Here is a 27,174-nt window from a genome sequence, read left to right on the forward strand (position 1 = left end):
AAGCTGTTCTCTGAGCTGTTCTGACGGGTGAATTTGATGAAGCCAAAACGTTACTAAAAGTAATTACTTGGCATCAATTTAATGGCAACAATTTAATGGCAACAAAGGACAGAAACAACGTTTATCTAACCTGTCTTTCAGCTAAATTTTTAAAGCCAAAAAGTGCCGGTGAGGCTCTGGCCTCACTGGTCGCACCTATTCTGACGCCCCTGTTATGCATTCGTAATTAAGTAGCTTTTAGCAGAAATTCAATTAAGCCGTAGCAAGCCCCTTTCCTCTTTTCACTCCTTCGAGGTAGCCAGTACAAGTCACGTGATGCAACGGACGGTGAAGTTTGCTTGTACTGTCTTTTGCATCAGTGTTCGGATCCCGTACTGGCGTGCGTGACTGCATGCGTAGCATCGAGTGTAGGGGTTATTTTATCACGATAACCATAGTTAGCCTGGCATGGTTATGCCATCACACTAACCCGTGGTTAGCGTGATCAAATAGTTAACCACTACGCTCGACGATACACATTCACGCACGCCGGTACGGGATTCGAACACTGATGCAAACGCCGGACAGTAAAAAAATCAATTATACTTCAATAAAATAGCTCACCTGCACCTTACGTTGTCCTCCCGTTTAGCTGTAGCTACGTATACGTAGCTAAATGTTCCGGCGGTGGTGGTGGGATGCGCACTCAGGCCTAGCCGTCCGGTCGGTTTCGCGAGGGTAGCTGCGGGCAGGTCTAGCTACACGTATACACTGGCGAAAAAATTCTTGGCCAATTACGTAGCTAGCTACAGTAAATTATCACATTCTTTTGATATCTGCACGTGAAAACAGCCAATAGGACGTGAGATTTGTTTGGAATGTATCTGCTCGCCTTTCACTGCTTAGCTGTTTTGGATTAGATTTCACTACTTTTTGTATTTGTATACCCCAAAGCCGGCCATAAAGCCGGCCTATGGCCGGCTTTAGGGCTTTTTAACCTGTCATTTTTTCTTTACTACAGGAAGAAAAGATGAAGCAGGGTGATTTCTTTGTAGCTAACCTCTCTGCAAGGTGATCCTTCTAGCTGATCTCTCTACCGGATGGCTTGTTTGTAGCTGAACTCTCTACAGGGTGATTTGTTTGTAGCTGAACTTTCTACAAGGTGACTTCTTCTAGCTGATCTTTCTACAGGGTGATTTGTTTGTAGCTGAATTCTCTACAGGGCGATTTGTTTGCAGCTAAACTGCTACAATGTAACTTCTTCTAGCTGAACTCTCTACGGGTGGCTTGTTTCTAGCTGATCTCTCTACAGGGTGACTTGTTTCTAGCTGAACTCTCTACAGGGTGATTTGTTTGTAGCTGAACTCTCTACAAGGTAACTTCTTCTAGCTGATCTTTCTACAGGGTGATTTGTTTGTAGCTGAATTCTCTATAGGGCGATTTGTTTGCAGCTGAACTCTCTACATGGTAGTTTCTTTGTAACTGAACTCTCTACAATGTAACTTCTTCTAGCTGAACTCTCTACAGGGTGACTTGTTTCTAGCTGATCTCTCTACACTACAGGGTGACTTGTTCCTAGCTGAACTCTCTACTGGGTAATTTGTTTGTAGCTGAACTCTCTACAAGGTAACTTCTTCTAGCTGATCTTTCTACAGGGTGATTTGTTTGTAGCTGAATTCTCTACAGGGCGATTTGTTTGCAGCTGAACTCTCTACATGGTAGTTTTTTTGTAGCTGAACTCTCTACAATGTAACTTCTTCTAGCTGAACTCTCTACAGGGTGACTTGTTTCTAGCTGATCTCTCTACAGGGTGACTTGTTTCTAGCTGAACTCTCTACAGGGTGATTTGTTTGTAGCTGAACTCTCTACAAGGTAACTTCTTCTAGCTGATCTTTCTACAGGGTGATTTGTTTGTCTCTACAGGGCAATTTGTTTGCAGCTGAACTCTCTACATGGTAGTTTCTTTGTAGCTGAACTCTCTACAATGTAACTTCTTCTAGCTGAACTCTCTACAGGGTGACTTGTTTCTAGCTGATCTCTCTACAGGGTGACTTGTTTCTAGCTGAACTCTCTACAAGCTAGGTAACAGGTTATACAATAAGAGTTAACTAATAAGTAATCATACAAAAAAGTAGACCAGCTACAGTCAAGTAATTTTTAAAGTCATTCAATGAGGGTGCTTTAATTACATGATAAGGTAGGTTATTCCAATCATTAATGGCTCTCACAGTAAAAAATGACTCTTGCAGATAATTGTGGTTTAATAGTTTGTAATTCTGACCACTAGTTATTGATAAACTATTGATGGTTAATAATTCTGATGAATCTACGTTAAGATTATTATATAGAAGTTGATAAATCATTATCATACCCCCACGACGCCTCCGGTATTTTAGTGATGGAAAGTTTAATTCAACAAGGTGGTCATCATATGCATCCTGAAGGTTGTGGTTGCTCTTCTATGCACTTTCTCTATAATATTTCGCTGATCAAGGATATACTGGGGTCCCCAGACAACATTACCATATTCCAACACAGACTGAATATAAGATTTATAGAGGTTAATAACTGTTTCTTAACTTCATCTCTCTTGACTCTTGGATAGGGGTAACCTTCTCACACCTTGCTGAATAGGGGTTCCACTAGTCTCAATTCTGTGCTTTAAAACAGTAGTTCTGCCAAGGTGATCAGGTTTGAGAGCAAATATGTGGGAAAAAGACATAACTAAAATTGCTTAAGCTGATAGCCACTAAGCTAGGCTTCAGGCAATGCACTAAGAATATTGTTCAACACCTCCTCCTGTTGCTGCTCTGTACAAGTATGATATCTCCCTAACGTTGTCAATGGCCTCTGCACATGCAATATGGGTGCCCTTACATCATGACTGGTGGCAATCCATATTCAACATGTAAATGGGAATATTCCCATCCTTAGGTATAGCAATAGCATGACCTGTGGTTTTTTGAGTGGTTTAGTCTCCACCATCCAAACACTCTCACATGATTCAGGCATTATGCCCATAACCCCCACTTCACTAGTGGCATTAATGACATGTTATGTGAGTGCAGAGAGAATTTCACCAGACCCATCCAAGTGAGAGAGTGGCCAATACCTACATTGGTCAATGAAATCCAACAGTTCCTTGCTATTATAGACGATTTATTAAGGATTTTGCTTCTATAGCATCACCTCTGTAAAAGCTCACTGAAAAGGAAGCTAATTTTTAGTGGATAAGCCAATGTCAAGATTCATTACAGTTTTCACACTATTCAGTGGTGAGGGAATTTAATGAGCGAGCAATGTAACATGCCGGCAAAACAACAACTCTGCTCGCAATACTTAGCTACTAATCATTTGGCTTCTGTTAGCTATAAAATGAATCGATAATGTGAAACTTTAATCAACAGTTGACATAAGCAGGCATCCTTAAGATATTGTTATTGCACAGATGCATGCCCATTAAATACTTCTGTATCTGCTGCTTGCTTACTCATGCTACCCATCCGATATTCAAAAATAAGATATAGTCAATAACCAATAGCTGATCTTATTATTGGTACACCTCTATATGTGAGCACTTACCATAAGGCCAGCCAAAATTGATTCACAGTTTAGAAAAACACGAGAATGGGTTACTTATAAAAACTGTATTTAGTGTGTTACTGTATGATACAGCTACTTGATCAAATGAAACATTTAGCAACTATAACTTCTGTGAATTAAAATATATTATGTCATTTCTGAAGCTGTAAGCACAACACGGATGCTATTTTCCACCAAATCAAAAACAAATGTGTTCCTGTAATAATTGTGATAAGCCCCCAGCTTTGATCACCTGTATCCCTTACTAAGATGATTTATAAGTTACTATCTGATCATAATAATTGTATACAACTACATACTCCTGGCCACTGGAAATGGATGCCAGTGGACCTTTAGCATACATTAGAACTTAACAATCACCTGTACTTGTATTTTTATATTTTGTTACCGGTATATGTATGATACAAAAGAATAATAAATTGTACTTCTATTTAGTGCAAATCTGAGTGAAATTTTCTAAGCATGCATGCATGCACTAATTATAAAACATTTACCATTTTACACTAAAATCGACCCTATAAAAATTCTTTCAAGAGCTTAGCTGGGCATTATTATCTATAAAAGGTTTGGCCTGACTACACTAGCTTTGAGTTGGAGAACTGGAAATTTAGTGAGTCCCATGCATGCATAGCTCATTTGAACAAGTGTATTACTTACAAACTAAGAAACTATAGAGTAGAAGTTTATAGAACTATGTGAAGTTGTATGCATCAAACATCAAACTGATCATAATTATAAGCAGTCTTCTAAAGAAAGAAATTTCCTGTAAACCAAACTCTGTGAGATAGCTAGCTACCAGCAGAGTGAATGATAAACTATATAATAAAACTATATAATGGGTATATACTTTCTCACTTTGACATGTAGCACTACAGTTTTACAATGCATGTTTTCTTATTACTATGACTCAATATACCTTATTATAGTCCAAAAGCACAGAGAAACTTTTGACTATTTTGATCAATTATGATTTTCATTGTAGTTTGCATCCCTCTGTATATTTTAAAAGCATTTATTCAATTATTAATGCTATATAGTGACCAGCATGAAGGTCTGACAGCAACTTGTGCTGCAGCCTTTGGATTACCTAATAAACAGAAATTGGAAAAATTTCCTGTGTCAAATTTTGTCCTATATATTAAGGTATATAATCATGATGTGAATACAGCAACTATCCACTACTCTCTGTTGATGTCCATCCACTTGGTTATAGCCAACTTTTGTCTAAAATTTCAAATACACAGTGGTCCCCCCATTTTATCCGGCCATCAATTATCCAAACATTCTATTATCCAACCTGTAGAAGTGACTGTTCTATTAGAGTATTTTGCCTAAAGTGTCTGTTCTATTAAGGTAGCTCTCATTTATCTGTTATCCAAACACACCTAGGATGCAATGAATTTGGATAATGGAGGAACCACTGATAGAACCTCTTGTAGACCAGAGTCACCAGATATAGGTAGCCACTAATGATAATACAAGCTGCTCCATCACTCTTTAATAAATCTACCAAGTTTCCCTGGTGCAGATCGTAGAGTGTTCTCCTGCATGATTTCCTTTACGAAAAAGGAGATTGTCCTCAGTTATCCAATCTCATTAACCTGTTCCACTGATGCACAACTTGTTTCATTCTATCAGTTTAAAAGTGACCAGAAAATGAACATTATTGACAACAAAATAGCTACTTCCTCGTCCACCATTTGCAAAAGTAGTTGCAAGTCATGTATAGTGGATCGGTTTCACCCTACAGAAGTGCTTGATGTGATTTTTACTGCATAGAATGCGATTATATATCTTCTAGCTATTGGTACACAGTGTTGAAAGTTTTGTATTTCAAGCCATACTATGTAACCACAATCCGTGACATCTGGAGTCCGGGATCATTACATTACTTTCAGAAACAGTCCAACTAAAATCATCATGCTGAGTCAGTAAACCAGCTAACCTCAGCTGGAATATTCTAGAATATTAAGAAAAAATTCTACATTGCTGTAGCTATCATATCTATCTTCATGATTAACAATGCATAACTATACAAGCACTTTGTCTTTTAGTGTATCTACTACCATGTGATCCATATACTGATATGAAATTGAAACTTAGTTTCAGGGTTGAGTCATGATCGGGTCTCACTATGGACTACAATTAGGTTTTCTCTTTGTGTAATATTCCCATTAGCTATATATATACCCGTTCAGTGAAGTTCTTGAAATGAGTGATTGTGAATAGTACATTTAATTATAACCTTGTTGCATCTTTCATTATTTATTAATTTATTAAGATTTTATAGCACAAGTACTGAAGGTCTGTAGGACACCTGGTCCTACAGCCTGTTTAAAGTTGATGTTTGTGTGTTAGTTTTGTATGTGACTAGAGGATACTATCATTGAAACAATGAGAAAATGTTCATAATGGGTGGATTTGATCCTTGGCCACATGCAACCACAGAGCAGTGTTAAATAAGCATCCACGGGGGCATGGCAGTGAATGAATTACAAAATATATATACTAACTAATTTATACAGTATAGTTTGGTTCACATCTGGAGATAACACATTTCCACACCACAAACATCGAATCCTCTGAGAGGCTGAAAATGCAATTTTCAGTGGTGTCTAGTATAGTCTGTTGCACAGATGGGTAAATGGAATTGGGTCAATACATTCTTAACAGAGACATGCTGACCAATCATTTATTACTCTTGCAACAATACTATATTTCATCATTATTTGTTTTCACATGAGGTTTCAGTAACTGCAGTCCATTTGATCTTGTACAGCAGGTGTTGTATTGAAAAACTCATCAATTGGTACATCCACAAGTCTGTGCAATATCTTATATGTCATAATCATATCCATCCTCAACTTTCTATAATACAATGAGGGCAGGTTTAAATATTAATCGATCTCTATAACAGTTGCGAAAATCCTTTGCTCTGCTAATGGAGCTAGAGATGATGGTCAAAATCTAAAGAGCATGTCAACTCAAGCAGTGCAACAGTTGAGGTAGCAGTGTTGCAACATCATGTTAATATGTGACCGGATTTGCGAAAAGGTACCTTTTCCACACATTTTACATACCAGCAAACAAAATAATGTAACATTTGAATCCTTACACTGATTAACTTACACTTGGTATCAAATTGCAGCCAGATACCATAGCCACACGTGTGAAAACTTTCAGGCAATGGTATGCTATAATTAAAAAGTTATGACGCTTCAAAGTTCAAAAAATGGGTCAAATTTTGTGTGTGAAAAAGGTACCTTTTCGCAAATCCGGTCACATATGATGATAGCAGTTGAAAATGTTGCTGGAGGAGACTTGTTGGCCCATAAGTTTTGCAAATCACATAAATCTTAACTTATATATATATATATATATATGGTAGGTCAGTGAAAATATCACCAAATTTAGGCACCTATAAATGCCCCGAAAAGGCCCTAATTAATTATTTTTGTCACTAAAAAGGCTCTTTTGCCACTCTTTTGTCATCAATAAAGGCTCTTTAAGCACACTTTTTGGGGTGCAACAAAGCATTGAAGTGCTATCATCATTAAGTGAATATTGTGCAGGGAAGTGTGCAGCCATTTTTAGTCTCTGAGTCAAAAACATATCCATAAGTACATCTTTCCTTGCATATCTCTGTGAAGGTAATAAGTAGATTTTCACTATCATTATACTATTGTATATCGTGAACAGTACTTTACTATCTTTTCGACATTCACTATCACCCATGCATCCCTAGCAGCCATGAGGGAAAATTACCTGAGAATATGCATGTGAACTAGATACTCTATAGCCTTCTAATAACCCTTATCCATCATTTACTTGTAACTTCATGGAAACTGGTACAGTAATGTGTGATTCATTTGTCAGATTGGGTATGTGAGTATCTCTATACCTGATTGTGATCCCACACTGTTTAATGCTGAGAATATTACACCTCGTCTGGTGGAGTGTACTGTGAAACACTGCACATACAGCCAGCTCTGAGTATGCACGGTATTATTTTACCACCTTCCATCTAACCATCATTTATGTAACCATCATTATTATTATGACTATATATACTCTGCATGTGTATCTGGCCTGCCAGATATGTTTTAACATGTTCACTAACTTTCTGTTATTATGCAGGATGTTGTGACAAGTTAAAAAAAGGCTTTTCAACTAACTATATTCAGCCATTTTGGCAGCAAAATACATCTCTTTTTGTCACAAGCAAGTCTTGGGAACTGCCGCAGTACCATTTCAACAAGGTGTTTATCAGGGAGACACCCTATCTCCTCTATAGTATTTAATCCACTGTTAATATTAGTGGACTATTCACTGTAAAAAAATTGTAATGAATTTCACTACTAATTTCTGCCCGCACAATACTCACTATTTTTGTGTAGTGACATTCACTACCTTTTTGTAGTGACCCTCACTACAAAATTAGTAGTGAACGTCACTACACAAAAATAGTGAGTATTGTGGCAGACATTAGTAGTGACGTTCACTACGTTTAGTAGTGACCTCCACTAGTTAGTTTTTACTGTGTTATATAGACTTAGTCCAGCACTGAACCATAGGTATAAGTGATTCCATTCTTTAATCTTGTGAGTAAAAGCTCCTCCAACACTCTCCAACTGTTCAATGAGTGTGGTGCAAATGTGTTTTTTGTGATTCTTCGCATTCAATGACTGTCCATGTTCTGAGTGCCAGTGACGTTGCCCAGTTGCTCTGTCACAACACAGTTGTAGTTTCCTTGCCATGCACACTGTAGCTAATAGCTATGTGTCCATGTAAGGGATTTGCTTTTACCATCTCATTAGCTGATTGCTCTATTAGAGTAATTGACTGCTCTATTAGAGTATAATTATGTCTGAGCTTTTCTGTGTGGGGGCGCTCCTACACGTGAGCCGTGATGTAACCTTTGACGCCAGCTGCTAAATTTTCAATTTTCTAACGAGTTCTGAATTCGTTTTCCATCGAAGTGTTGTGTGTAGTCTGTCTATACTTGAGCACTCCTGGAGGACCTTCACTGCTTCAGAGACATACACTGAATTAGGCCAGTGTGCTTCCCACTGCATTGGAATACAGCCTGAGCTACTGAACCGGAGGACGTGCCGGTAAAAGAGCGCAACGCCTCAGTCAAGGTCGAATCGAAGGTGAGCTTTTTTTATTGAAGTTTGGTTTGGTTTCATTTTTACAAGCAAATTCAGTGCCACCCCGCATCATTAGTTTTCGTGCCACTGCCGCCTAGCGTAGCCAGTCTGTTTGGGTCGAGATTGAGAAAGAAAAGGCTTGCTACCGCTTGGTTTTCCTGCTGTTGGCTGCTGGTTTGAACCGTTACTGTTGCTGGGAGTTTTTTTTGTTAGCTAACATGAGCTGGCCGGAATTTCAGTGCGGTTTATCAAAAAATTGCTTTGATACGAGAAGGCTTTAGTATCTCATACATTTAAATTTAATCTGTCACTTAACACTACTGCCAATGGAATAGGACCTATCACTACTAGCCACCTTTTACAAATTGTAAACGATTGACATTCCTTATCTGACAAACTTCAGACATATATTTGTTGTAGCCTGAGTTTCTTCTTGCTGCAAACGATAATTGTGCATCAAGATCTTTATATGTGTTAGACCATAGCATGCTGCTAGTGATATTTCCTTGGCAAACGGCTATCATACAACTGTAGCTGTGTTGTATTAATTTAATACCTTCTGTGTATTCAATTAAACTTGTTTCTCACAAAAAGTCAGGTGCACAGACATGTTTAGAACATGAAAACATGTACAAATCCATTGGGGGTGAAGACATGTTCACCTCTTTGCTACAACTGTTTCTCAAGTAAACACAATACCAACTATTGTTACATGTTGTAGTTACATGATCACATACTTTATGCTGTGGTGATTGGTCATATGCCCATGCCTAGAGAAAATGTTGCTTGCTGCTGGACTAAGGCAATAAAGTGATGGCTTTTGACAGACTTTAACTGACTTTTGTAGTAGTAGACAGTCACTGCTGCTGTGATTTTCTTCTATTAACAATTTCAGACTGTTATGCATATTTCACATTCCTATAGCTCTATAAAGAAATATGGTCTGAAATATTTTCTCAACATCTTTTGTTGCTAGCAGGTTATAACTCAAAATGTCTGACAATGTTGTTAAGAATTTTGAGCCTATTGAAAGTTGAAAGTATCAATAAGTGTACCTTTTGTGTGTGAATGAGCAAAATGACCAAGTGCACACTTCATAACAGCAGTTACAATTAAATTGTGACTGAATTTGACAAAACAAGGCTTCGACGCACAAAGCTTTGTTAGGAGATATGGCGATTTCAAGGAATCATTGTGTAATAACTTCCCAGTGCCTACAGCTGTGCAAACAAAATTTGCACCAATTGTTCATCTGTTCACTAGCTATCACTGAGTGGGTGTATACATTTCTGATACCCAAAATTTGTCCTGTTTTGGGAAGCTTTTTTCGAGCGGGTAATAATATCACAGGTGGTAGTAATAGGGTGGTGGGGGTGGACGGTGGTCTTAATATATAGTTATACAACGGCCACGAGTGCTCTGCCTGATATAAACGCAAGTGCGTTTATACAGGCAGAGCACGAGTGCACGTTGTATAACTGTTATGTACCACTCACCTAATAGGTGGGGAGAGGCTCACACGACAGCTGTAACACTTATAAAGGCCAGGTTTCTAACATCGATTGTGGGTAACCAAGCCGAACGTTGCGATGACGTTCCCCCTGCAGTACTGCAGCCACCTGAGATGTTGTAAGCTAGTACGCTATGGGTTATATCACTAACCTGCATTCGCTGTTTGACTCTCATCATGTAGTGCTCAGCATGCCATACAGACTAAGCACCAGACTAATTGCCATAATGATTCTATCGAGCGAAAAAAGCAGCTAAATAGACGGTTTAAGTAAACAAAACCTAACTACTAAACGATACTAGTCTATAATTCTTACTATTCACACTGGCTAAACTCGAATCTGGTGGCATGACAAAACTGGTTACCACAATCGAACGTAAAGGTTAGTATTATTTAGAATATATTTGTTTTATTGAGTCATTGTTGAAGTGGACTACAGGTTAAGATGGCACCAGACTAGTAAGGTGTATAAGTACGTTTATATATATGTAGACTAGAGTTGTGGCCACCCGCGTTGGCTTTTTCGATCGCCATTGGGTGCTTGTACATTATACGTATTGGTGACGTTATGGCCCACAATCGACCTTTACATGTCAGGCTATAAAAGAATTCGAGTGATCTATGAAGTGTCTTTCCACCTATTAGGTGAGGTGTCGTAGTGGTCTTCGCCACCGGCACTTGTGCTATGCTGCACAAAACCGCAGCCAGTGCAATATCTGTATATTGCACTGCGGTCTTGTGCAGCATTGCGGTTTTATAGACCACAATGGTCTATAAAACGGTTGCGGTCTATAAAACGGTTGCGGTCTATAAAACGGTTGCGGTCTAAAACGGTTGTGGTCTTGCGGTTTTATAGATCACAACGAGTGCATTATAACTTATAATGCACTCGTTGTGGTCTACAAAACCGCAACCAGTGCGTTATAAGTTATAATGCACTCGCTGCGGTCTGCAGCAGTGCAATATACAAACTATGGCACAGGCGGTGCCTTTGAACTGCCCACGCAGAGTGGTACATTATAGGGGTATAAAATGAAGTAAGAAGACGATTGGAATTGGAGTAATTGGAGTATTGGAATTGGAGTAATTTGAATTGGAATTGGAATTGGAGTAATTTGAGGGCCAAGTTTGGGCTCTCCATTGCCCTCCATGGCCCTCAAATTACTCCACACTGGCTAAACTCCCACTCGTGGCTTTGGCCATTCAATGGCACCAATCTCCCACTCGTGGCTTTGACAGGGTCGGAAGAAAGCTGCTACAGAAATCAGACTTGCCAGTGCTGAAGGAAGTACAGTGTGAAATATGATAGTGTATTAGACCACCAATCCATTTCTGGTAAAATCGTAAGTTTGATTTTGTGTGTGTGGAAGCCTTGTTATATGAAATCCAGTCACAATTTATGTTTGCCCACTCTAATGCTATAAGTTATAGTTCAAGCACCGTCACATGTGTGTACAAAGATACAGCACGAGGGGGCATGTCAAGAGGCTAATACAGCACAAGGAAAAGCCAAGTGCTATTTGCCTCGAGACACCCCCTGAGTGCTATATTTTTCATACACACAAGCATAGGCGGTGCTTTAAGAGTTATATTGTACTTCCTGGTCATGTGGCTCAGAACGATTTTCTCTAAAACTCAAACCGCTGTGATTTTCTGTGATCAGGATATCAGTAAGTGTTTATATAATCTATTTCTAGAGGTAGAACGAACTGGTAGGTTTAGTTTGGCTGATTTTAGTGATTTACAATGTGTTTTCGTAACATTCCTTAAATTCTCTGCATAACTGTACTGTATTTGCCCAATTAGCTGCATAACTGACTCATACAGTACAATTATGCAGCTAATAAGTATTGTATGGATGATATAGTACATGGCATTGCTTTGATCCTCCCACGCATAGTACAGTATCTTGGTATAGCATGAACTCATTGTCATAAGTTTGTGACGTGTCTTGTTTCCTTGTAGCTACATGTTCACAGCCAAATCTGAATTTATTATTTACGTCAACGCAACTCCATATAGCTTGTAAAACACATCTAGTTGAAGTGGTATTGAATGGTAACACTCTTGACCATATTAAGCTATGTGCCCTGTTAGGGCAAAATTTCTGACCAAGTAGGCAGTGACAAACAACCATTTAATAAACACTTCTATGTGTACTGGATACTTGTTGCTATGAGTATATTGTTACTAGCTGAAACATCTACCCTACCTTGACTTGTAACAGTTGTAACACCATATTAGGAAAATTCAAAATCTGCTACAAATTATTACTAATTAATACAAATTAGTTAGTAGAGGGTTACACTGTTCTCTGCATGATAGAATCACTGTTATGAAAGTGCATCGCAGGATTCAGGTATAGCTAGTTTGTGTAATTGAAATAAACTTTGATTTCATGCATCAAAACTGCCAACTAATTTGAAATCAGCATCCTGGAAATTACCCTATGACCACTGAAACTAGTGTTGGTTCACATAATCAAAGTGTATGTATTGATATTGAAATTGTTACTGCTGTGTATATGAATGAACAATGAAAATGGCATCCAGCCAACATGAAAGCACCAACCTTGTGGATAAGAACCAAGTAAACAAGTTTGCTTGGCCTATAGCAGCATTGTGTAGTGTGTGTGTTAGTGTGTGTATGGGTATGTGTGTGTTAGTGTGTGCATGGGGTGATAAAGTATTTTCCAGTGAAACCGTCTAATCAGGTCACTGCATGGTAAGGTCACTAGTTGAGTCAAAATGTCTTGACCTTATTGAACATTCATATTTGTATATGAAGTAACACATTTGGGGATTGTTGAAAAATGCTTTAGCATGACACAATGTATTCGACCCCATTAATAATACTTTAATATAATATTCGTCTGTGAAAAGTGGAAGTGGATACCCTGTGAATAAATAATTCAAGATGTCAGCACTATAATTTCTCGTTCTTATTTCAATGATTTAAAACCTTCACTGCTAGACTGAACAAGATAAGAAGCAGTTAAGAATAAGTACACGACAACTTGTGCAGGTATCGTACATACCCAGGTGGATTGTAATGATAATGTGGTCATGAGTCACTTCGTCAAGTAGTAGTGAACACATACTGGTTAACGGGCATAGCTACACCCAGGCCTGCACGGGGACAGGCCCGGTCAGTCATCACTGGTGCCTGGGTAGTGAGCCTGGTAATAGCAGCGCCTGCCCAGGCACGCTCGTAATTAATACACAAAATATACACTTGCTATCATTTTGGAGCATCTTGGAATACATTCCATAGTAGAATCATCTAAAAATCACGTATACTTGAGTTTGCCAAGATTCCTCCTTCAATTTAGTTAACTTCTATGTAATGCCCAGCATCACGTGTTAACATTTTAATATTTGAGCGTGGGTTGAGAATCAAACAAGTGCTGCAATTTGGTGAAATCACTCAGTGGACAACAGTATAGATATAAAATATTGTTTTATTAGATGTCTAATGGTATAGACTGATGAAATATGGACAAAAGCCAAGGTTGTGGTGCCCGTCTTACTGGAGGCAGGACTGACCATGGACTGACTAAGGAGTATCATTGTTTATTCAAGCTTTCTCAATGTTGGTATGCTAAAGTGCTCAGCAAGTAGAGAAGACAGAAGAGTTAAAAGGGAGTCAATGCTGGGGCTAGAGTTGTCACTGATGAATATTTTGCCTATAAAGCACTGTGTGAGGCAGAAGAGTGAAAAGAGAAACCGATATTGGGACTGGAGGCTAAGTTAATCCATCGTTGTTTAGTTTAGCTTCTATGTATTATTCATGTAGTAATATCTTAGTGTGTAAACAGCAGTGTATGTAGCTAGCTAGGTACATAAATGCAGTTTTAAACAGTTTTTCGAAAGCAAATGTGTAATAAAGAGTCCACAGAGATGGGCTCGAAGAGCAAATACAAGTCGCCTTTGAGTAGCCTTTCCCTTTTTGATCAGTCTGAGATTCATTCATATCGAATACAATTAAATTTTGAGGACTATATGTTATAGTTAAAGCACCGCCGCATGTATGTATGGAAATACAGCACGAAGGGGCATGTCGAGAGGCTAATACAGCACGAGGCAAAGCCGAGTGCTGTATTTGCCTTGAGACACCCCCTGAGTGCTGTATTTTTCGTACACACAGGCATAGGCGGTGCTTTAAGCGTTATATTGTACTTCCTGGTCGTCTGGCTCAGAGTGATTTTCTCTAGTACTCAAATCACTGTGATTTTCAGCGATCAGGATATCAGTAAGTGTTTATATAATCTATTTCTAGTAGTAGAATGAACTAATAGGATTAGTTAGGTTAGTTTTAGCGATTTAAATTACAATGTCACGGATGTGATCAATTGTGCTGTCTTAGTGGAGTCGTGTTTAAATAGCTTCGTGATGAGACGATCAGTAAGTGTTTATGCAGTCTATTTCTAGCCATAGAATGAACTGGTAGAATTAGTTTGGCCGATTTGGGAGTGTATAAACAGTGGAATCGACTACTGGAATGGTGGAATGGAATTTTTTAAAGTTCAATATCAGTTTTTACATCCAAATAAGTACAACCCCTCCCCTTAAGTAAGCAAATAAATAGGATTTCCCTTGAAGTCAGCTCTTTAGCATAATTCACCTCACCATAGACAAAGTTTATCAATGTAATGTACTGTAAAGTCAGTTGTGAACATGCACAATAGCAGTTTATGGGAATACCAAGAAGACTCCTGACTTAATTAACCCTTGTTCCCAAATGATAAAAAGTTAGCTAGCTAGCTGATTACATGTATGCATTGTAAAGTACATTCACTGTATAATGAAGTATTCATTTATTTATTATCAACTTTACCAGTTAAGCACTGGAGGGCGAGGCGAACACAGAAGGCAGAGCCTGTACGAGGTGTTTACCACTAACCTAAGAGCCTAAGCGAAAATCTTTGGAACGGGACTGTCTTGTAAGCATTTACAATGAGAAATTTTAAGCCAAATTTCATTATGGCAGTGCCACGTTGTACACTGACCCGAGCCTTCATTAAGACAGTTAGTTTCAGACAAGTAATAAAGTACTGAGTTATAAGTGATATACAAGTGTTGTGGTGAGGAAAAGTATTCTAAATGAGCTGGCTCCAATGGGGAATCCTATTTATTTGCATACTTAAGGATACTTATTTGGATGTAAAAAATGATATTGAATTTTTAAAAATTCCATTCCACCATTCCAGTAGTCCATTCCACTGTTTATACACTTCTGGCTGGTTTTAGTGATTTACAGTGTGTTGTTTTCATAACATTCCGTAAATAAATTCTCCACATAACTGTACTGTATTTTCCCATGTTGTACTTTGCGTGGGAGGATCAAAGCGATGCCGCGTATTGTATTCTCCATACAGTACTAATCAACTGCATAACTGTACTGTATGAGTCATACAGTACAGTTATGCAGCTAATTGGGCAAATATAGTACACTTGGGCAAATACAGTACAGAGAATTTATTTAAGGAATGTTACGTAAACAACACACTGTAGATCGCTAAAACCAGCCAAACTAATCCTACGAGTTCGTTCTACGGCTAGGAATAGATTGTATAAACACTTACTGATCATCTGATCACGAAGCTTTTTAAACACGACTCCACTAAGACAGCATGATTGATCATGTGCGTGACATTGTAAATCGCTAAAACTAGCCAAACTGATCCTATTAGTTCGTTCTACGACTAGAAATAGATTAGTTAAACACTTACTGATATCCTTATCACCAAAAATCACAGTGGTTTGAGTACTAGAGAAAATCGCTTCGAGCCAGACGACCAGGAAGTACAATATAACACTTAAAGCACTGCCTTGCTTGTGTGTACGAAAAATACAGTACTCGGGAGGTGTCTCGAGGCAAATACAGCACTCCGCTTTGCCTCGTGCTGTATTGGCCTCTCGACACACCCCCTCGTACTGTATTTTCCGTACACACGCACGGCGGTGCTTTAACTCTAACAAATAGCTGCATAACTGTTCTGTATGACTCATATTATGCAGCTAATAAGTACTGTTTTAACAATACACTATGCGGCATCGCTTTGATCCTCCCATGCAAAGTACAAGATATAGCTACTAATGTGTACTACTTTTGTCAGACAGTGAAGTAAGTATTCTAAACTATTTCACCTTGCTTGGAATTCTTGTTTGGTACTTGGCAGATTGATGACCATGCATGCATGTGTTAACTTTGTGTTATGTATGTGGGTGTTGTGATTACATCATTCACAATGGAAACAATCAGGCTTAATAGCCTACCTGTTGATGGCACTTGACACTGCCATTTGATGAATAATTGTTTTATACTGATGCATGGTAGCTAGCATTAAGACCTGATGGAGTTACCGCCAACTTTATAACAAGAGAAAATTCTTTATATTCTATTTTATCTGCTAAATCTAAACATTATCTGAGTACATTTTCTTCACCAGGTTTGTGTGAGGTTTATGCACAAGTGTATTACCTAGTTATGATGCTCAATGGCAATCATCACAATTACAAAATGTGACGTGGACAAAATAGCCATGAGAGCAATGGGAACTTTACAGTAGTGGTGTGCGATATCAGGATTTTTATTTCGATATGTTATCGATACGATATTGGGTTAAATATAGAAATTTCGATACGATTTTCGATAATTTTTAATTGTGTGGGTGGTGTAATTGCGTGGGCGGCCGATATTATAAATATGCTTGAAATACAATTTACACACAATCTATTGCATAAAACTAATAATAAGCCTAGGAAACTGGTAGACAAGTTTTCAAAGTGGCTAGATAGTACAGAACTAACCTTCATTTCTAGCGTGATTGTGCAATCACACACTAAATGCTGTAGATTTATCGAAATATTTTTTGATATTTCGATAATTATCGAAAAATATTACCTTTTCGATAAATATCGAAATCTGCTAAAGCAGTATCGAAAATCGATACGATATCGACAAAATTATTGCGAAATCGATATTTTTTCGATATATCGCACATCACTACTTTACAGGTTGGCCATACACATCACAACCCTAGTGGTACATAATAATTATGTAAGGTGTACAACTTGTTTATGCCAAGTGTTAAGGCTTGTTTTTGGCAGGTGTTAAACCTGTTTATTAGCAACATGTTGTATTGTGAACAGATGGCAGTCTGTCCAGTGGAAGAGCATTTCATAGTGGGTCTACCCAAAGTGTATATATCTCTCTGTAGCAATAGAGGGACCATCATGGAGTCTTGTAATGTGCATACTATACTCCCAATGACTGTCAGTCCAGTTAAACCTTTGCAGGCAGAATCAGTTTATTTAACTCAAACTTGAAATCTTTAATTTGTGTAATTCAGACAGTACTAGTAAATACTTCTCCAAGTATGTTTTACAGACTAACTGTTAGCAGCCTGAGAAGTGTACAGAAAAGATTATAAAAGTTGTTCATTGATCGGACAGATCGCAGATCAAAGATGGGGGAAAATGTTGCAATCACTAAAACTCGCCTTTAAATGCAGATAAAGTTCAAATATTTAATAAAGTTTTGTGTGGTGTTAATTTGAGGGTTAAATTTACTTGGTAGCATGCCCCAGATCTCTAGCTCCACATAGATTCTGTCATGCTTGTGTTAGATCAGGTGTAATTCACAAAGAAGAGGGTATCCTTGAGGCTTGTGACCTAGGCTTGTACCAATTATGCTGGCATAATTTCAAGTGTAGTAGGCTAGTAAAAGCATCAAGCACAATAGGACAATTTGATCACACCATATAAAAAGTATGTTATATTGTTTCTTGGCTGATTATTCACATGTCATGGAAATAAGATTGTGATACTCTAATAGAGCAGTCACTCTAATACATCAGTCTGAGAATACCGTATTAACTTGGTTAAAGCCGCACCTTCAATAGTAGCCTCACTTGAGTGGTGTAACAATTGATTTTGAAATAAAGGCTTCAACATCATTTTGAGCATCAAGTTATGGTCAAATTGAATAGTCGCTGCATCGATTTTATGAAGTAAGGTTATTACACCACAACGTTTAACAAATAAATATGGTACTCAAATACTCTAATAACACAGTCAGATATAATTTTGATTTTGAAAGTATAATTTTGAGCATAATATGCTTAATTTTTAATACTGCTCAAAACAGGCTATTTTCAAAGCATAATTGGCTCAAGCCTATTGCGAACTCTAGTCTGTAAATTCTGGTAACATGTAAAGTTGATTTGTTGATCTACACATTGATATGGTCCACTGTGGGTGGCGCTGTTCAAACAATGTCACATCCAGCAAATCACACAAAATTAGTCACTCTGTGATTATCTTCATGAGTAGAGTGTTTATGTAAACTAATAACAATATTTGTCTATCAAGGACAAATTTTCAACTGAATCAGATGAAGAAGACCATGAAATAAGATAACTGCTTTACTATTAATGTCTGTGAGTATATAACAGTTTTGTTGCCAAAACTATTAAGTTGTTGCTTAGCCATAATACCTTCTCTGTGCATATTTTTTTTATATTGACACTATAAGGGTTAAATGCTCTGCGATTGCATATGGTAGCACAAAATTCCTTAAATACTGTATTGTTGCCAAGCTTTAAGTTTGCACCACACGTGCACTTTAATATTATGATCCTATAGATTGGCCTAGCAGGGGGGGGGGAGGCTATGGCTTAGCCTCTCCACTTTTAAGTCAAGATACAGTCAGCAACTCTAATAGAGCGGTCTCATGTAGCCAAATAAATGTTTATTCAGGCGCATTTTCAAGTAAAATCCGTTATTTCAGAAGAGTAATTACTAGTGAGTACCTGCCTCCAGACCCCCAAAGATAGAGCATGTTTCACATGCTGAGTGCGTTGCATACTGCAAATTGTTTCACCACTTCTTAGCTAACCCCATTGCTCAACATTTTGTTGCTATGCCACTGATTCTAATGTATTTGAGTAGTGTGAGTAATCATGAAGAATCAATCGATAATATTCAAATTAATACAATGTGCTAATCATGTGTATACTTGTACTGTAAATCATCTCCAGTGATGAAGTATTTTATTACTGTGTACCACTTTCATACCTCACTTCAAAAGGAAGAGAATATATGTAAATGCTATCATTAGTGCTCAGGAATGTACTAACAAAAAAATGGAGGTACTATATCAAATACTGTATATTAGGAATAATTTAAGTTCTGGTATTCGCAAATATTTTCTTGTATACCCATCATGTCTATTGTAAAAAATCCCCCCTGAAAACCTTTGAGTTCCTTTATTGGGCATATAGTTTTAGCTATTTGTACAGAAACTCCACCCCTCCTTACAAGAGTTAATGCCTTAATTCAGTATTCATACAGCAAGTGAGAATAATTATACTGAGGTTTAAAGCAGTGTTAGAATCATGCAACGATCGTGTGGGGAATTACTTTGATCGTAACCGGCTTTGATCATTATACTGCAGGAGACTAAAGTTGTCTAAACTGCTGCACATCATGCTACATGGTTCAAACAGTGGTGCAAACGTCAGTAAGTTCCAGTGGAAGGAAACCAAGAGAATAGGGGTTCAACCAATTCACTACAACATGGCTAGTGTACTCCCATAACTGACTGGGTATATATGTGCATGCGTGTTTCCTAAATTCCTTCATGAAAGTTTCCTTGTGAATGAGAAAGGATAGACCATTTGCAAATATTTTGTTTCACACGAATCATTCAGTATAATACGAAAATCAGATTTCTTCAATGACCATGATGTCTCCCCTGCTTCCCCATACCTTAATATTTGTGATATTCTACAGAGCAAGTCATATACTCTAATAGAACAGTCAGCTGCCCTAATAGAGCAGTTACATTTATCTCTTAAATATAACTGCAACTAGCTACCTAGTTCACCTGCTAAAAATAGTCCAAAATACTACCTCAGGGTCAAATATTTTCCTGGGGGAATACCTTCAGACTCCCCAAATAGGTAGGCATCAGTATGCATACACAGTAGAAAGGGGGGGAGGGAGAGCATTAAATGTAATGACCAGGTATTATTGTAGGCTTTGGCCTTTTCCCTGTTATGATATCATCTAGTACAGCAATCAACCACTCTAATGGAACAGTCATATTTTATCTCCTTTAAAAGCTACTACTTGGTTTACCAGTAAAAACACAGCAGTGAAACGCCATCTCGGAGTTTATAAAGGTTAAGGGCATGCTCCCAAGCTCGACTGTTGTGTGCTTCCATAACTTTTATTACAAAAATTACCCACCCACCCCCCCTCATTCTTTGGTGCTCTCCACTGCCCCTGCTTAATAGTATTACTAGTTCTGGTTAATATATACAGTACTGCTCAAACGTAACGTCGTACTTGCTCATGGCGAGTGATTAAACAACTCGCTAATTAAAGGGCGTGGCACCTGTTTCCTTCACGAGTTTTCATCCCATACAAAACGAGTTGAATACTAGTGAAGGAAACAGGTGCCACACCCTTTAATTAGCCAGTTTTTAATCACTCGCAATCAAGCAGTGCGAGCAAGTGCGACGTTACGTTTGAGCGGTACCGTATATATTGTGAAAAAAGTGCATACCTTCCTGATCCCTACTATACTGTACTGTATGATACAGTATGGTAGTACTGTGTTGTAAGGATCCTGATGCATGCCCACCCTAAAAACCATCATAAAAATATCTTATGTGACGAAAAGTACCTTTACAGAAGAGCCTTATACCTCGTTCACATGAGCACGCTTACCTGGTTCGGCTTGGTTTGGCTTGGATCGGTTCGTTAAAAATTGGCGTGTGAACAGGGGAAATACCAAACCGTTCCAAACCAAACTAGCCTGGCTACACAAACCAGGCTACTCGCTTTCGCACGGTTCGGTTTGGTTCGTTCAGTGCTGTATGAACAGCGAACCGTGCCACAAAGAGGGTTCAAGACACCAGCTGTTTCACACGTGCGCAAGTATTCTTCTTTGTTAACGCACTTTGATTTAGCGACTGCCACTCCTGATGGCATACTGGAGCAAAGAGGAGGCCTTCAAGCTGATTAGCATATGGAGCGAAGAAAACATACAGGCCCAGTTAGAAGGATGCAAAAGAAACCGTCAAGTTTACACCAAAATATCGCGTGAGCTATCTGCAGCTGGCTACAATCGCACTTATAAACAGTGCCGGGAGAAATTAAAGAAACTTAAGGCAGAACACAAGAAAATCAGTGACAAGAGAAAGCAGACAGGGGAGGGAAGGTATCCTGAATGGGATTACTTCGATGCCATGGACACTGTGCTAGGGCACAAGCCATCCACACAGCCTGCTGTAGTGGTTGACACTCTAGAGGATTCCCAAGTGCAGGATACTCAAGATGACGAGCAGACGCAACCTGAAATGGGAGCCACTCCTACTAATCTGGATAGTTCCGACAACACTGTTCCCAGTCCAACCAGCACCGATGTCACTGATGCTAGTGGTGATGTAGCAACCACTTCTCAGGAGCAAACAGAAGGGAGTGATGGAACGGCGATTGAGAAAGCAACAAGCAGAAAACGAAAGAAGGGAAAGGTAGATAAGGCAGGAGAAATGATGGATAAATTTATTGGAATGCAAGAAAAGAGTGATAAGATGTTTATGGAGCTTGAGATGAAGAGAGCCAGGCTGGAAGAGAAACAGATAGAGATGGATGCGCAATTGAGAAGGGAGGAGAGAGAGTTTCAGCTCCAAATGATGAACATGTTGACTCGCAACAGTCGTGGTATGTTGCCACCTGTTGCTCCATCATACCCCATGCATTCTACTTATGGGTATGATGGCTATGATCCAGACGCCACTCAAGATGGCTTGTAGGTGAACATACCAAACAGTAGTGATGACTTTGTTAGGTATCATGATTCATAATGTTTGTACATGCACATGTTGGTGAGTGTTGACAACAAATATATATGTGTATGTGCAACGCTAGTTACTTTGGAAATAACTAACTAGCGCATTTCTTATGATATGTGGTGACCCAGCTGAGGTGTCTCTGGTTGTCGCAGTTGGAGGTTGGTCATACTCACCTTCGCTAACGTGGAGCCAAGCATCATTGAAGTGCTCATGGTGAACCTCACATATATTGTGGAGTACACATGTCGCAGCAATTACGTGGGGAATATTATCCGTGTTCAAGTCATTCCTCTTTAGTACACGACGCCATCGTGCTTTGAGGCATCCAAATGCATTTTCAACCACTATTCTGGCTCTGCATATCCTGTAATTATAGTTCCGCTGGTGTGCAGTCAAGTCAGAATTGTGTGCAAATGGTTTCATGAGCCATGACTTCATAGGATATGCAGAATCCCCTATCATGTACAGTGGAACATTCACTCCAGAAATAAGTACTGATTTATTTGGAATTAAGTTTCCATGTGTAATTTTTTGGTATAAATTAGAATGTGCAAAAACTCTAGCATCATGGACGCTTCCAGGCCAGCCTATGCAGATATCCCGAAAGCGATAGTTAGCATTAACAAGTCCCTGAACAATCATTGAATACCAGCCTTTCCGGTTATAATAGTCAGTGTGTTGTTCACTTGGAGCACAAATTGGGATGTGGCACCCATCAACAGTGCCAAAGCATTGTGGTACTCCCCATTTAGTTTTAAAATCATCCACCACACGATCCAAGTCATCACCAGATGGGAACTTTATATACTCCTTCATAAGCACCTTCACAATAGCTCTGCATGTTTCATGTACAATTTCACAAACAGTTGATCAACCAATGCCAAACAAATGAGCTATGGTACGATATTCTATTGGAGTAGCCAGACACCACAGACAGACCGCCACTCTCCTTTGTACTGTCAGTGATCTCCGCATAACTGTGTCACTTCTCTCCAACTCTGTTGATAAGCGGTCACAAATATAAAGAAAGGTTTCTTTACACATTCTGAAATTTTGTAGCCAGTCTTGGTGAGTAAAAGATCTCATTACCACATTATTCCACCATGTGTCAGACCTAGCCATATTATGTATGTAAATTTATATAATTATATATTGTGAACAGTGTTGGTGTACAATCTCTTTGAAACAAAATTACACACTGGGCACACATACAGAAAATAATTATTACTTCTACACACATATCATCAAAAATCAAGTTTCAAGTTGGTGACATTGCATTACTGTAGTACCTTGTAGGAACAACCCAGTACCGTCGTTCCACTGGTGGTGAAGACTGCAGGGTGATAGCGAGTGCTATTAGAGCACTGCGTTTCTTCGCTCGCTTGCGAAGAGCATCGATTCGTCTTCGCGCTTCTTGAAGACAACGACGCCTTGTTTTCATTGCCTGTCGTCTTGCAGACAATGTTCTGAGCCACACAAGGATATAGCAACACAGGAACGGGTCCATTGTAACGTGATGCACAATGATTTTTGCAAATGATTTATAATACGCGCTTATAATTTCCAAACCGAACCGAACTATAGTAAGTTGTGTGAACCTGGCGCTTTTTGGGACCGTTCCAAGCCGAGTCGAACCAAACCAAGTAAGCGTGCTCGTGTGAACACAGTGTTAGTGTTACTAATTCCAGATGTAGCATTAAAACCTTTTCAGAACAAACACCAATTTTTTAAAATGCCCCAAAGCAAATTTTGGTCTGTCTACCTGCTTGACCAAAGTAGCAAAGCTAGAGGCTAAACAATACATCATATAACCACCATATTAACAAACTCACCAGTGGCATGTAAATCATCATACAGTAGAAAATTCCACTGGATGCTACTCAAAATACTTTTGGGCTTAGATCAATACTGCCAAGGCTCCAAGAAGGTATTATGAACTGGATACTGCTCAGTATATTTGTGGGAAAGTGCAAACCTTCATGATCCCTACTATACAGTACTACCATACTGTATGATATGATGATTTTATTTACTGGTGATAGAACAAGATGACTACACCACTGCTATTCATACTTGTTATTCTACCATGTGTTACTGCATTGTATGATGTTGAGGAACCAGCTGAATCTTCCTACCAGTTTGATTTGTCGTATGATGATATCAATATCAGTACCAGTTGTAGTAAAGCACTTCACAAGTTGTTCATGTTGGAATCAACTCAATCCCCATTAATGTTACGATACTGGGATTCATGGGGTAAACCAAGTCATGGTATATTAGAGGGCCACACATCTTATCTTGGATACTATGATGAGTGTATTAACCTAAAGGATACTGATTTTGGTGAAACTGATTATTGTATTTATGCAATGCAAATGAACCTTTCTACAATACAAGCACCAATTCCTATTCAAGTTGGAGTATGTTATCCCTCAGCTTGTTCCTCACAAGAATTTGCTAGAATCTTATCAGAGATGGATATCACTAGTGTAATAACAGTGATCGGTAATCCATTTAGCACAGGGAACAATACCATCTCTGTAAGTATTAACAGTGATGACAAGTCAGCAACTTTTTGTCCTCAAACTGATGAAGATTATGATGTGAGTACCATTTTAGTTCTTATAGCATGTGGAGTAATAGTTGTCATGGTGATGGTGGGAACTATGGTAGATATCATTTTGTGGCTGCTGCCAACAGATTTGTTGAAATCACCTCAAATACTCAGGAAATATAATGGAAGTATACAAAATGGAAGCATACAAACAAGTGGTAATGAAAATGGTCTCATAAATGAAAAAGATCCGTTGATACCCAAACAGGAACAAAAAGGTGATAGACCAACTGTGAAGGACTTCATTTTAGCATTTTCCCTGTACAACACCGTTCCTGTCCTTGTGTCCATGAAACAGTCACCATCGGCTATTAAAGCATTAAGTGGGATAAGGTTTCATGCAATAACTTTAATTGTTATGGAACATGTTTCAGCCTTTTTTCCTGTTTACCATGGCCTTATTCAAAATCCTTGGTATGCCAATGAATTGTTAGCCAGATTTCTGCTTCAACCCATTTCAAATGCATCATTAGCTGTAGAGAGTTTCTTTTTACTGAGTGCATTTTTATCATCATATTTGACATTCAAGGATATAGAAAAAAATAAAAAGTTCCGATATTTGTACTTTTATTTACATCGATATTTCCGTATTTCGCCACTCCTCTACCTCTACACAATTATTAGCATAAACTTGGTTTATCATTTTGCACAAGGACCATTGTGGAGCTTTTCTTTTCTTGTACCCTGCAAAGACAACTGGTGGTATAACCTACTTTATCTTGGTAATGTTAATGATGCTAATGACATCTGTTTTGGAGTTAGCTGGTACCTATTTGTTGATATGCAGTTGTACATCTTATCTCCTATTATAATACTACTGCTCTACCGCTATTGGTATATAGGATTGATGGTCATATCACTTGTAATGATAGGAGCTACTACTGTTATCGGAGTACAAGCTGGAGTGAGTGATGACTACTATGCTAACGTGGTTGCTCATCCAGAAAATATAGACCAGACCACAGATTTGTATATGAAGCCTCACTACAGAGTTAACACGTACCTAATTGGTATACTTTTGGGATACATCTTTTACAAAAAGTACTGGATAACTAACCTGTCCATCAACAAGTGGTTAAAGTTTCTGATATATATTGTCTTGTGGGTAGCAGCAACAGTTTTGTGTACAACTACAATGTTTGGTGCTTACAATGACGATGAGTTCAGTAAATCTCAGACCATAATGTACCTGATGTTCAATGGACCAGCTTGGAGTATCGGACTATCCATTATAATTTACATCTGTAACACTGGATATGGTGGAGTAGTTAATAGTTACCTCTCATGGCCTGTATGGGAACCACTGGCCAAAATGACATTTGGTGTATATCTGTGTCACATCATTATTATATCCATTATGTACGGCACATTTCAGTCCACTGTGATCTTAACTGACTACATCTATGCTATATTGTGTGTGTTTATTGTGGTGACAAGTTTTGCTTGGTCTGGTGTGACTTTTGTGTTTTTGGAACTACCGGTATCAAAGGTTGTGTCTCTCTGCTTTAAGTTGTTTGGAATGGACAAGCGTTAGAAATAAACTAATAATCATGAAAACGTGTTCATAATCATAAAACATATTCATCACTTGAAATTATTTCCACAAACACTTGATCATTTAGGCTATTAATGTTGTATTGTAACACAAACACTTGTAGTAGGCTCATTTAGGCTATTGTTGTAATAATACTGGTGGATATTATGTGCTTTTTGAAATAATCATAAACTGCTGTAATAATATATAATGCATGTTTACAGTAGGCTTAACCATGGTTGTGTCAGTTATATTAACATTAATGAGTGGTCATTCCTCACTTCATTATAAAGATAGCACAAGTTGCTGTGAAAATGTGAAGCATGGCACAAGTGTAATGCTACTTGATCAAGTTGACCTCAAGATCTGGTTGTATGTTAGAAGCAATGGTTCTATTTTAGAGAAGCAGCTGGTAGCAGGATCAGCAGAAGATGGTAAATGGTTTTCTTTGGGATCTAAGATACACCACCTTTTGGATCACATTATTTTGAACAGAATCTTAAGTAAAGGAACTCATTATGAAACAGAACACATCTTGCACCATAATCTTATCAGCCAATGTCATTTCATGACATAGGCAGATCTGAGGGAGAGCCAGGGGGGGCTTTGCCCCCAGCCCCTCTCTTGCCCCCTTGGACATAGAGGACTATATACTATATTGGCACCAGAACTGGAATCATGCATTCACACTGTATTCAGAAGTACAGAAAGCCAACAGGCAAATAGAATACAGCAGTTATGAATACACTTTACAATTATAAACTGTACACTGAAGAAAATCAGACAAAATTCAAATCAGATTTTATGCTAAAGATCGAGACTCTACTCTAATAGAACAGTCATGTCATTAACTGACAATTATTGTACATTATTATAATGCTATACCTTATATTTATGTTTAGTACACTTTACCATCAA

General features: G+C 38.4%; 2 protein-coding genes across 2 annotated transcripts; both read left to right on the forward strand.

Moving 5' to 3' along the window:
* The first annotated feature begins 8,528 nt into the window (after positions 1 to 8,528).
* Positions 8,529 to 26,507, forward strand: LOC136239134 (nose resistant to fluoxetine protein 6-like). The gene is made up of 2 exons (XM_066029874.1): positions 8,529 to 8,735; positions 24,151 to 26,507. The coding sequence occupies exon 2, from the start codon at positions 24,157 to 24,159 to the stop codon at positions 26,254 to 26,256; it is 2,100 nt and encodes a 699-aa protein (XP_065885946.1). The 5' UTR covers positions 8,529 to 8,735; positions 24,151 to 24,156; the 3' UTR covers positions 26,257 to 26,507.
* Positions 21,239 to 22,069, forward strand: LOC136237628 (uncharacterized). The gene has a single exon (XM_066027845.1). It carries the CDS (start codon positions 21,239 to 21,241, stop codon positions 22,067 to 22,069), a length of 831 nt encoding a protein of 276 aa, XP_065883917.1.
* Positions 26,508 to 27,174: the final 667 nt, after the last annotated feature.

The sequence above is a fragment of the Dysidea avara genome, chromosome 11 (assembly GCF_963678975.1).
Source record: "Dysidea avara chromosome 11, odDysAvar1.4, whole genome shotgun sequence".
In the NCBI taxonomy this organism is placed as follows: Eukaryota; Metazoa; Porifera; class Demospongiae; order Dictyoceratida; family Dysideidae; genus Dysidea; species Dysidea avara.